Here is a 13,669-nt window from a genome sequence, read left to right on the forward strand (position 1 = left end):
TCAGGAATTACATTTGTAACCTGCAGGTTATTGACGGATTTGAACAGGAAAGGAATGCTTCAACCTTTGGCTTAATAAAAAGGAAATCAGGGCAGAATAGTTGTAAACACTACTATATGGTGTTCTGCTTCCAAGTCTGATATGTGTACATACATTAAATTGCAGTTTATATATGAACAATTGAGCAGTGAATGGGGGTTATGTAATGACAATCATTCTAAATTCCAATTCCGATTCATACATAATATCACCATGTTATTCTACAAAGATAACCAAAAACAAGTTCTTTGGATCATACTTTATTGCACATCCAACCTCCTAAAATTTTAAAGCATTAAAGTATTTATATTTGAAACAAAATATATGAACTTTCTTCTTTAAAGTACAGTATAGAACAAATATTTATGATACAATCACCATATAAAAAGAACATCTATTGAAGGACTGACATCAAATTACCCTTGGGGGCCAGAAAAATATGTATACTTTATCCATCAGTTTTTCTTTTTTCTTTGCTTTTACATGATTTCATAGATCTACTTAAATATCATTGGCATAAATATGTTATGGTGGTGTTGATGCCGGGGATCCCTTCAGCGTGTTGAGTGCTGCATGGATTCTGAAGTGTAAACGGGACTCCATGGAGTAGTCCTTGTAATTAACCCTGTAACAAAAAAATACATTAGGCTTAGACTTCCTATTACAGCAACAAAATGAGAGTTACAACACTAAACTATGAGGGCAAGGAGACAGTGCTAGAGAACATCAGTCTTGTTTTAAGTGTAACCAAGAATAATTAAAAATCATTCGAAAATGCACTGTGCACAAATGTACCATCAATTGTTGTAATCTGGAATACTTAACTGTTTCTGGTGCCATCAGTGAGTGCCAATGTGAACTGGCTTGAAATAGAGACCACTGGTCCTTAAGCTTGCTATAAAGACCGCCTTTTTCAGTATAACCAATGACTCAATCTGCGTTACTGTCTTGAGGATACTTATTGTGCAAATTCCTTTAGCCCAACTGGGTCCATTAATCAATAACCATCAGCAAGTTCTCAATTCGTAATGAAATGCGCAAAAGCTGAAATAACTGTTGCTTTGTTTATACCTTCAAACTGATTCCCAACAACCACTAAAATGTCTTGGGCAGTGTTAGAAATGGAGTCTCTATTTGGCAGAGGTATGCTACCTGTCCAGGTAGAGACCCACAATCCTACTCTGTGTAAGTTAGTTACACACCAAAGATATACTGTGCTTAGCCCCTTGGTAGATTGGCACTGAGCAATCAGGCTTATCCCCAGAGGCAATATGTAAAGTAGTTTGTGCATGCATACACACACACACACACACAGACTGTAACAGTGTAAACACCACAAAAGTACTCAACACTAGTTTAGGAAAATAGCCAATCTTATCTCAATAAAACAAGACTAAACAACAAAAATCCAACATACAGAAATCAAAATATGAATTTTTAAAGATTAAATCAAGATTATAGCATTTAGAAAACAATAGCTCCAACCGGGGCTATCTGGATGCGCTTGACGGAGATTACTCCACTAGTTCAATCCGACCGAGATGAGACGCGGGCCAGCTATGGAGTCACATAGACCCCAGTACAGTACCTTGGAGATGTCAGGAATCAAAGACAATGCGACGTGCAGGGGAGGTGAGGCATCGTGGAGGTCAGTGCAGCATCAGTTCCTATGAAGGTCATAGGCGTGTCGGCACTCGGGGACAGTGTGTTGCACAAAGGAGGTACGGTGTCACTGAAGCAGATGAAGTATCAGTTCCTGGTGGCGATGCAGAGTTGTGAAGTTGCTGAAACCTGGGGATGATGCGATGTGCAGGGAATGTGATGGGAGAGTTGCAAGTGTGGTACCTCGGTTCTTTACTGCTGTGTGGCATAGATGTGGTAGCGAAGGTCAATCTGCATGGTACTGATTCCGCGGTGTCGATGTGAGACCACTGGTCGTGGCGTTGGAGCAGAGCATCACAGACTTCGTTGACGCAGTATTTGGGACTAACACAGTGGCAGTTCTTCAGAGGCGCTGCAATGACCTGAGCTTGTGTTGCAAGTCGCAGTTGTTGCGTCGAGGGGGACCATGACTTCGGTGCTGCCAGCGGCACTGCGTCGAGGTTTACAGAAAGACACTGGTTCCGAAGTAAAGCTTAGAGTCAAGTTTTTTTGTTTCCTTTTATCACAAAACTCACTTCCAAGCGCACAGAAACTGGATTTGGCAGAGTACAGCTCTCAGCAGAGGAGCCCAAATGCTGCAGATAAAGTCTTTGATGGCCTTGAGACTTATAACCGGAGGCAAGCTAGACTCAAGCCCCTAGAGAAACTTTAGAAAGCAGGATGTAGAGAGCAAAGTCTTCTCACTCCCATGACAAAAGCAGCAGGCCAACACAGCAATGCAATTAGCAAAGTGGCAGTCTCTTCTGGCAGCACAACAGCTCTTCTTCCTGGCAGAATGCCCTCAGTCCAGAAGTGTCCTAAGCATATGGTGTCAGAGGTCCAGTACTTATACCTATTTTAGCCTTTGATGTAAGGAGACTTCAAAGAAAGGTCTTTCCAGTGCACAAACTAGTGTGGCTCCAGGCACACTACAGAGGAGTAAGCAGCTCTTTGTGTGGGGATAGGCACATCCCTAATCAGGTGCAAGTGTCAGCTCCTCCCACCACTCTAGCTCAGGAAGGCTCAACAGCCTGGTGATGGGCCATCAGGATATGCAGGGCACACTTAAGCTCCCTTTGTGTTTGACTGCCTAGAGTGAATTCACAAAGCCCACTTGTGATTCAACCCAGACGTGTATTCTAGGGAAAAGTGAACATGACAGATCTTAGGTAGTTGAGGGAGGGTGATGTAAGGGGGGGAGATTAGATGCATAGTTTTCCATTGAGGTAGAGAGCAAACATGGCATCTTAGTGATTCTGTTCATGACAACTTAGTGCTTTACAGAATAAGCACAACAGCAATAGCATGAGGTACATAGTGAGTAGGTAAAAAAGAAATAATAATGATAAAAAAGAGTAAATGAAATACAGTGGATATGTAAACAGAATAGCAGCAAGTACCGGAGTTACATAAAGTGTAAATAAAAATACATAGCGACAATCAGCGGAAAGGAGGCCCCAGCACCTGCTCCCACAGCTGTAATGTCCGGGGAGAGGGAGACAAGTAGGTGGAAGGCACTCCTCCAAGCCACCCCATGAAGGCTCATGCACTGTTTTGGCCAAAAGGACAGCCAGAGATGCAGGGAAGGAATTACAGTAGGATGGTGGGCACTTCCTCTTAGGAGTAGTCGGATTTGGGCTACCTAGACGGCAGTGGTGGCCCCAGCACCTGCTCCCACAGCTGAAATGCCCAGTGTGGATGGGGGGAAGTAGGGGGTAGGCACTCCTCCAAGCCACCCCAGGAAGGCTCACGCACCAATTTGGCCAAAAGGAAAGCCAGACAGGCAGAGAGAGAATCACAGTATGATGCTGGGTGTCTCCTAGAAGGATTAGTCGGATTTGGGCAACTTCGGCGCTAACAGAAGCCCCAGTGCCCGCTACTCCAGCTGTAAGGCCCGGTGGAGATGGGGCAAGTATGGGGTAGGCACTCCTCCTGGCCACAGCAGGAAGGTACACATACCATTTCTCTGCATTGTAAATGGAGAGAAACGTGAACTCTGCATTGTAAATGGAGGGCAAAAGAAGGGTAGGCACTCCTTATGCCCTCCCCTGGAAGGCACATGAGCATCAGCAACTCTGCTTCAGCATCTTGGGCCCCCAATCCTCACTTCCCATCAGGAGCGTGTCCGCACTGGAGCTTGACCTGGCTCTACTGTCTTGGAATTACGTCCACATCATCTCCTCTCGTGGGCCTCTAACGATAGTAAATTGCTGTCCTCTAGGCCAGGGCCACCAATCAAAATCCTCTGGAGCTAGAGCCAGTGGCCAGACCAGCCTCCACAAGCCCCAGACACTCTTCCTGCAACCAGGCTCCCAGAAAACCAGCACAGGTGACGATAGGAAATCAGGCTAGGAGCTAAAAATCTACCAGATCACCAGAACCAGTACGTCGGAGGGGAAGTAGAAGCTTTCCCACTGAGTTTGCTCATCAGGGGCTGGCTAAAACAGGGATTTCCACAGAAAGTGATCTCAAGCCCAGGAGCCTTTCACAGGCTCATCCTCCTGGCGGCCATCTTGGTGAAGTGTGATCAGTATATATTCCATGTATGCACTAGGTAACTTCAAGAACAAAATACATTGCACCAAAAGGAAAGAGAGAAAGAACCTATCTATTAAAACTGCAGGACAGAGATGTTAGTGTGATGTTAAAGTACCCACAGCCTTACATGGAAACAAATGGCAAGTCACCTTAAACTACTTTCATTCTTTCCCTTACAAAGGAACTCAGCCATTTGGACAACAATCTTCACATGGTCATTGAACACTTCTGCAGCTCTCAAAATTCTTATTAGGTACAAGTACACATTCAAAATACAGGAGTAGAGTATGGCTAGTCTTGACGTAAGAGAAATAGTATTAAATTGTCTGCAATTGGGAGTGATAACTAATATATTTAAGAGAGCTCAAAGTGTGGTGCTCAGTGACCAAAATGGAACTGCCTCTTTTATCTCTCCCAGAGAAAATCAGAATGCACAAAAAACCAAGAACATTAGAGTATCTAAGAACATATCAAATCACTAAGTAGGGCCAAGGGAAACAAGAAGGGAAAACCAAGCAGGAGGCCGTTATCTCCTGGTTAACCTTTAAACTAAAATCTTGAAGGAGATGTGAGGGTATGAAGGTGTGGCAGTGTGAAGCATGCATCAAATATTTATTGTACGCTTACTCTCCTTAATCCTCTAACCGTACTGTGCCCTTTAGGATTAGATTCTCTAAAGCGTTTCCATTACCACAGAGGCATGGTCCTCTGATGAATCTCACTCCACTGATAGGAGGGGTGGTAATTAGGCTGACCAAACTCCATGTTCTCTGTACAATGAGGACCATTAATTGACAGCAAAATCACAAGTTCGAGATCAGATTTAGGTGCACAACTTTTGAGACCATGCTTTAGAAATAAAGAATAGCAACTGGTAGACCCAACTTCCTAAAGAAGTTAAGTCGAGTGAGGATCATGCCACCCTAGAGCTCAGCAATCGCAACACAGAATAAAAGAAGCAAAATCTGATGTTCTGATAGAGTTGGTTGATTCTCCTGCAACATATTTAAAATATCAGTACAACAGCACAGTTTAAATGGAAGAACCAACTGGGCTCAATAGTAGACAACTTGGTTATTGTAATAAAGAGTCAAAATTCATTAAAATAAGCAATTTCTTAAGGACTTCGGTCAAGAATACCACAGCTTGCATTAAAGCACCAAGCATTTAGGAACATTTTTATCGAGTGTTCATAAGGTCAGAGTTACAGAGTACCACTACCCTTTAAGGCAGAAAGATGGTTTCACAAATCTAACAGCTCAGGTCCTTCGGAAAAAAGGGAAAAGTTCAGACCTAAAGTCCATAAGGGGTGAGTCAATTGGCTTAGAGCTAAAGATATAAGGGGAAATTGGAAATTAGAAATGATTCAGCAAAGAAGGTTTTAGTTCTTCAACTACCGATTGGAGCATTAACAAACAGTGCAAAGTAAAAGATCGATTAGCATAGCATCTGGGTCTCAAGTAGGAAAAATCAGAATGGCAGTTTTTGCCCCACCTATGAGGGTTCTTCTTTTATAGAGTCCTCACAGGACTAACATCGGTAGAAAAGAAATACAAAGTTGTGACTTATAGCCATAGCTAAACTTCTATTCCCGCAGGATTATTTAAGTGTGAACGTTGAAGATGCCAGGGTGTAGTCATGTAGAGGAGAAATAAGCAACATTTAATTTGCAAAGAAATATCAATGTATTAAATCAAGGGAAAGATCAGCACTAGAAAATAAGCATTTAGAAAAAGGCCTTTAACCCCTTCGCCGCGGCGCGAATTTCACCGCAGCGGCGAGGGGGGGGTGGTGTCAGGGTGGGCTAGGGGGTGAGCACGGCGGTGCGGTGCTCATGATGGAACCACGCCGTCATGAGTCACGGGTGGCGTGTGCTCATGACGGCGTGGTTGCGTCACGGCCCCGCCCACTCATTAATTCGCCCTCAGAGGCGGCGAATTAATGCCAAGGGGCCGGAGCGGCAGCAGCATGACGGAACCACACCGTCATGAGCACACGCCGAAGTGACTCATGGCGGCGTGGTTCCATCATAAGCACGCAACGGGTTCAGTTAGCATTGCACCTTTAAACGAAATGAGCTGACTTTACATCAAATATAATGAAATAAAATCCATTTAAATGAAGAACGTATATAGAACTTTCACACAATAATATTACATGGAAATGGCTAAAGTTAGAAATACCCTACTACCACAAACCTTTACGATATTTATATAAATTGCAAGTGTGTTAAATTTCATTCTACAAAATTTGTTTCCAATATTTTATAAACTATAGCTTCTTTAGAATGAAAGTGCAAAATATCAATCTTGCACTTCATTTCTACACATTTTTGCACCGACTTTTCTAATTGGTGCAGTCTCAGCAAAAAGCATGAAAAGCACTAGGCCACTTCATATAGCATCACAATTACCATCAGTATATGTTGATAAGCAACATATGCATTACAAATGTATTATCACAATTCATTTATATGCATTAGTGTTGTCTTATAAATGTGATTTCTCCTTCTCAAGTTTTAAAGCACGCTTTTAAGATGCTTCTTCTAGTCTTGTGTACTTTCAACCTTTCATGTCTTCTATGTATAAATGTCTTGCATATTATGATTTTTTAAATTATGTTGGATCAGTGTGAATTGTTTCATGATTTATTTGAATCCGCTACGCCCATTTTCACAATGGAATGAAGTGTACTTTTTTTCTGTGCCCTGGTAGATGTTCTCAACAGTAATCACTGTGCTCTTACCTTTACTTTTTATGCACAGTTACTAATAAAATGGAATCTATACGAACCTACTTTGAATTTATAACAATGACAGCATTTTTTTTAATCATTCGGAAATTTACCAATTGTTAACTGCAATACCCTTTATTCATAGACTCCTTTAAAAGGGACATTGCACACTTTAAAAATAATACAACACAAGTCTTCTCTTTCAATTTTACAGAATTAAGAAGGAACTGGAAAATGTTGATGTTATACACAGAAAAAAATATCCACACTTACTTTGCAGTTTCGATACACTTGATTGCTTTGTCCACATCTCCTTGCTGTTTGTGCAGAAGTCCTAATTCGTACAATGTAAACGGTACCAAGTAATGGTCATATTTTATTTGTTTCCCACTAAGGTGACAGATAAAGAAAATGTTGGTAAATGTAATGTCTGGCGTTTTATTATTATATTATTAGAATATTAAGGGCCCCTGGGAGATAAGGCATATACATGGGGCATACGTTACATTATTCGATTAAATACTAAACTAGATTGGAAGAGGCATGCTTTACTATGGAATGAAGAATCTCAGATTGTAATAAAGAGCAAAGTTCCAGTGTGGAAAGTAAATTCTGCTATTTAGGAAATTGACAAGTTGAAAAGCAGTGAAGTTTGTTGATCTCATTTAGGCAATGCAATAAGAAGTACAATAATTCATAGTCTTGCTAAACAAACTAGATTAGACATCCAATTTTACTATTTTGAAGTGAGATGAACATATTTTTGCATTGCAGAAAATACTTATTTTGGAATCCCCCAACTAGTAGCTTGCCAGGAGGCATGTTTGCAGGGTGGTGGAGAAAGGAGACATGGCGATTGAAAAGCTCTCAATATTCCCAGAAGGTAACAGGAGGGCTAGTTGGCCCCCCAAGGACCCTCACTAGCCAACGGGACTTGGGCCCTCTATTAGTAGTGTGGCAGGAGGCACATTTCCAGAGCTCAAGTAAGTAGACGTTATTATATATGGTTAATTAAAACCATTTACCAAATTCACTTTGAATAACTCAGTTCTGTAAAATCATTCAGTACACTAAAAGTTCATTATAAAGTTAATATGGTGTCTAATACAAAAAAGATTTAAAAATTAAGATTTAAGATTTGTGGGACCCAGAGTGGTGGAGAAGAACAAGTTACTTACCTTCGGTAACGCTTTTTCTGGTAGATACAGTATCTGCCTGTGGATTCCTCACCTTGTGAATATCCCCCTTGCGTCAGCAACGTTTGGAAAATTCTTCGTAGCACGCCGGCGTGGACGACGTCATAGGAATGCGGCATCGCGCGCGACTCCGTCTGATGTCACCGGCTCCTTATTAGGACTAAGCCGGCGTGATGACATCAGTTCCGCCCTTTTTTCCGTGCCTTCAAGGCACCCGGACGGACCAATGACAGGAAATATACATATATTCAGTGTACATAGTACCTACAAATCAGAACAGCACACAGTGCGAATCAAAGGTATCAAAAACCCAATATATATACAAATATAAATATACTTAAACTCAGGTATAGCAGAGTGGACAACAGGGAGGCGGGTGGGTCAGTGAGGAATCCACAGGAAGATACTGTATCTACCACAAAAAGCGTTACCGAAGGTAAGTAACTTGTTCTTCTGATAGATACATCTGCCAGTGGATTCCTCACCTTGTGAATAGAGTCCCACAGCAGTCCCCACTCCCGGAGGAGGGTGTCCACCCTGCTACACCAAGAAATCTTGGAGGACAGAGCGCGCAAAGTGGCCGTCCCTCCTCACTTCGGTATCCAAGCAGTAATGCTTCGCGAAAGTGTGGAGGGAGGCCCAAGTTGCGGCTCTGCAAATGTCCTCAACAGGCACACCTCTAGACAATGCAGAAGTAGCAGACATTGCTCTGGTAGAATGAGCTCTTATACCCTCAGGAGGGTCCTTACCCGCCAGGGAGTAGCAAATCTTGATGCACAGGATTATCCACCTAGAAAGTGTGCGCTTGTGCACCGCTCTGCCCTTCCGACAGACAGCAAAACCAACAAATAGCTGGTCGTTCAACCGGAAGTCTTTAGTTCTGTCCAGATAAAAAGACACCGCCCTCTTAGGGTCCAGACGGTGCAGTCTCTCTTTCTCCTTAGAAGGGTGAGGGGGAGGATAGAAGGTAGGACGGGTAATGGACTGTCCTAGATGGAAGGGAGTTACCACCTTAGGCAGAAAAGCAGCCCTGGTCCTAAGAACCATTCGATCAGCATGAATGGACAGGAATGGGGGCTTAGAACTAAGAGCTTGAAGCTCACTCACCCTCCTTGCCGAGGTGATTGCAACTAAGAAGACCGTCTTGAAAGACAAAAGCCTCATGGGACACTTGTGTAAGGGTTCGAAGGGAGAACCCATCAAGAATGTTAAGACAAGATTTAAGTCCCATTGAGGCACGATAAATGGAGAAGGAGGGAACTTATTAGTGAGGCCCTTCAGAAACCTCAAAACCACCTGAGATTTAAAAAGACGGCTGATCCGGCAAGCAGAGAAATGCCGACAACGCCGAAAGGTAACCTTTGACTGTGGCAACAGCAAATCCTTGCTGCGCCAAAGAGAGAGCAAACTGCAAAATATGGGACAGATGAGCCCTCAAAGGATCAATAGCCTTTTCCCTACACCAAACAACAAATTTAGACCATCTATACAAATAGATGGATTTGGTAGAGTCACGCCTGGCCGAAAGAATGACATCCACCACATCGTGAGGGAGAGAAAAGGAATTCAGGTTGCCCCGTTCAATCTCCAGGCACGAAGGTTTAATGTCTGGAGGTGGGGGTGTAGAACCTGCCCCTCCATCTGAGAGAGGAGATCTACCCTGAGAGGGAGACGGAGCGGCGGGTGAGAGGAGAGGTGGAGTAGGTCCGTGTACCACACCCTTCTTGGCCAATCCGGGGCGACCAATATGACTTGGGCCCGGTCTTGGCGAATCTTCCTCAGAACCCGAGGAATCAAGGGTATGGGAGGAAACGCGTAAAGGAGTTGACTTCCCCAACTCAACTGAAACGCGTCCCCCAAAGCTCCTTGCATCGGATACTGGAGACTGCAGAATGACAGGCAGTGAGCATTCTCGCGAGTGGCGAACAGGTCCACCCGAAGAGTCCCCCACATCCGAAAAATGTCGTAAACAACCTCCACTCGTGGTCGGCAGAGCACTGCCGACTGAGAACGTCTGCACGTACGTTCAGAACTCCGGCCAGAATATTTGCCATCAGACAAATCTGAGGGTCCTGAACACAGGACGTATCGCCCGCATCTCTAGAAGGTTGATGTGAAGCAACCTTTCCTCTGGAGACCAAAGACCTTTGACCTCCAGCTCCTCCAGATGAGCACCCCACCCGAGAGTGGATGCATCCGTTATCACTGAGGCCACCAATGGAGGCAGTTAGAAAGGTTTTCCTTGAGACCGATTGCCTTCCACGCCCCACCAAGACAGATCCGCTGCAGTTTCTCTGGAGATCCTCACTGACTCCCTGAGATCTCCGTTGTGCTGATACCACTGCCTGCGGAGGCACCACTGGAGTGCCCTCATATGCCAGCGTGCATGGTTGACCAACAGAATGCAAGAAGCCACCAGACCGAGCAGACGAAGGACCTTCAGGACTGGAACAACCGCTCCATTGTAGAATAAAGGAATCATTTCTTGTATGTCGCGAATCCTTTGAGGTGGAGGGAATGCACGACATACAGTAGTGTCCAGTACCGCACCTATGAACAGGTTGCGCTGGGAGGGCACCAGGTGAGGCTTGGGTACATTTATCGAAAAACCCAACCTGTGCAACAACTGAGTTGTCTCTTGCAGATGAAGGAGCACTTTCTCTGGCGACTCTGATAAGCCAGTCGTCCAGATACGGGAATACAGGAATCCCCGACCTCCTGAGATGTGCTGCCACCACTGCCATCACCTTGGTGAAAACCCGAGGCGCAGTAGTAAGTCCAAACGGAAGGACCACAAACTGGTAGTTTTGCAACCCCACTGTAAAACGGAGATACTTCCTGTGCGACTTCAGGATGGGGATGTGGAAATAAGCATCCTGCAAGTCGATCAACACCATCCAGTCTTTTTCCAACAGCGCTTGAAGAACCTGCGCAAGAGTGAGCATCTTGAACTTTTCCTGTTTCAGATACAAGTTCAAGATCCTGAGATCCAGGATTGGTCAAAGTCTGCCATCCTTTTTGGGGGTCAGGAAATACCGGGAGTAGCACCCCTGACCCCTCTCCTGCTCCGGAACCACCTCTATTGCACCCTTTCTGAACAGTGCCCGGACTTCTTCCTGCAGGAGAAGCAGGTGGTCCTCCGAACAATAACCTTGGCAAGGAGGGTAATTGGGAGGGAACTCCTGAAAAGGAAGTGCATACCCATTTTCTACGAGATTGAGAACCCAAAGATCTGATGTAACCGATTCCCAATCCCGTAGAAAATGAGTTAGCCGACCCCCTACCGGACCCGCATGATCCGGAATGGCAGATCTAGGGCTGCTTTGGTGTTGAAGGTGGGGGGTGGGTATTAGAGGAGGAGGTAGAGGAGGAAGAGGCCTGACGTCCACGTCCACGACCCCTCTGTCTACCTCTGTATGACTTGTACAGAGGGTTTTGTTGTTGCTGCTGCTGCTGGCTTTGTTTGAAGGGACGAAAGGAGGACCTGCCAAAGCCCCTGAACTTCCTGGTGGTAGAGCCTTTCGCTTGCAGGCCCAAAGATCTAGCCGTCGCCCGGCTATCTTTGAACCTCTCCAAAGCCGTATCCGCTTTCTTCCCAAAGAGGCCCACTCCGTCAAAAGGCAAATCTATAAGAGTAGCCTGAACGTCAGCGGAAAACTCTGAAGACTTTAGCCAAGCGGCTCTTCTGGTGGCCACTGAAGAACCCATCACTCTAGCCACAGAGTTCGCCGTGTCCATGCCACTCTGAATAACCTGGCGGGCTGCCGCCTGAGTGTCCAAGACAACCTCATTGAAGTTTTTCCTGTCTTCCTCCGGAAGCTTTGCTGACAACTGCTTAAACGAATCCATTAAGGCATGCACATACCTTCCTAGCAGGCAAGTAGCATTCGTTGATTTTAAAGCCATGCTACCTGAGGAGAAAACCTTTTTAGCAGCTTGATCCCATTTTTTTGGAGTCTTTATCTCCAGGAACCTGGGGAACAGAGCCTGCTGACCTGTTTGAACAAGCGGCCTGCACCACCAAACTTTCCGGCGAAGGGTGAGAAGACAAGAACTCAGGGTCTCCAGGAGCCACCCTATAACGCCTCACCACTGATCTGGACACCGCAGGTGCAGACAAAGGCTTTTTCCAAACCTCCAAAATCGGTTCAGTCAGAGCCTCAGTGAACGGCAGAGTCGGCTCAACAACTGAGGAAGGCGAATGTAAGACCTCCGTGAGGATATTAGATTTGAACTCCACTGTAGGCAAAGTCAAATTCAGCAATTCAGCAGCCTTTTTGATTACCATATGGTATGGCACCACATCCCTAGAGGGTGCATCTGAAACCACAGGCAACCCCCATTCTGGAGAAAGTTCAAGACTGCTTGCTCTATGCAGATCTTCAAAGCAATCCTCATGCTCCTGAAGCTCGCCTTCCTCGACTTCAGGTTCTCCATACTCCTTCTCCTCCAAGAGACGCTGGGCTCTACGCCTCGACCACTCCAGACGATTCAAAGTCGTCGGATCCGGTAACGACTACAATGGAGTGGGAGCCGGCGTCGAACGAGGAGGTGGAACAACAGGAGGTTGAGAAACCGAAACCGGCGTCGAGCCCCGATCCAAATCCCGAGGTCGCTCCGGAGCCGGCAAAGCCGTGAAAGGAGTCGATGACCTCGGCGGCGCCGTACCGAGCCAAGAAGGATATGGCATCGGCATAAATGGTAGAAAAGGCGTCGGTGCATAAGCTTGGGGAACACCCAAGTTAAAAGACAAAGGACCCATGGCTCCAGTGGGGTACATTGCCCTCGCATAAACACCAAACATGGCATTTAGGAAATGCGAAGGGTCCTGACCAGGACCAGGAAAGGGAGGGTATGAACCCATTGGCGGCTCCGCAGGAGGCCGCTCCGGATTCGGCTTCTCCTGACCCTTTTGACCTTCCAGGTCATCCTCCGGAGTCGGTGTCTGAGGAACTTCCACGACCTCTTCATGCTCAGAAGACTGACCCGAAGCCGGATTCGGTTCCAACTCCGCATCCGGAGAATGCTCTCGAGACCGTACCGGCGAGGCTCCACCTTCAGGCTCACCAACAGGAGAGGGAGACACAAAGTCCTTGTGATGTCTTCGAGAAGACTTCCTCTTCGATTCCGATGACCCCGAATGATGACAAGAACTATGCTTCTTCCTCTTATGTTTTCTGTTCGAGGATCCCGAAGCATGCCCAGAAGCCGACTTCAACGCTGACTCTGATCTGGACCTCGATCGCGACCTTGATCACGACTTCGATCTTGACTTCGGCCTCGATCTGGAGCGTCTAGATCTTGATCTCGAAGATCTCTTGGCTTCTTTACCTTTAATCTTGGCTACCAGAAGTTTAGCCTCTCGTTCTCGCAGAGCCTTAGGATTCATCTTAGAGCAGGATCGACATCCCTTGACGTCATGATCTGAACCCAGACACCACAAGCAATCATCGTGTGGATCGGTAATCGACATCATCAGGGCACACGAGCCGCACTGCTTGAATCCCGTCTTCTTCGACGAC

The 13,669-nt window shown here is 45.6% G+C and overlaps 1 protein-coding gene across 4 annotated transcripts in view; it reads right to left on the reverse strand.

Moving 5' to 3' along the window:
* Positions 1–283: 283 nt before the first annotated feature.
* The window catches only part of TTC39B (tetratricopeptide repeat domain 39B), a 609,447-nt gene continuing 596,061 nt past the window's right edge, over positions 284–13,669 (reverse strand). For all 4 annotated transcript variants that reach the window (XM_078675907.1, XM_078675910.1, XM_078675908.1 and 1 more), the window contains 2 exons: positions 7,225–7,341; positions 284–664 (listed from right to left, as the gene is read on the reverse strand). In XM_078675907.1, coding sequence (XP_078532033.1) covers positions 565–664; positions 7,225–7,341 — 217 coding nt within the window. In that variant the 3' untranslated portion in view covers positions 284–564. The remainder of the gene's footprint in view (positions 665–7,224; positions 7,342–13,669) is intronic.

Source organism: Lissotriton helveticus, chromosome 2_1, assembly GCF_964261635.1.
Source record: "Lissotriton helveticus chromosome 2_1, aLisHel1.1, whole genome shotgun sequence".
Classification (NCBI taxonomy): domain Eukaryota; kingdom Metazoa; phylum Chordata; class Amphibia; order Caudata; family Salamandridae; genus Lissotriton; species Lissotriton helveticus.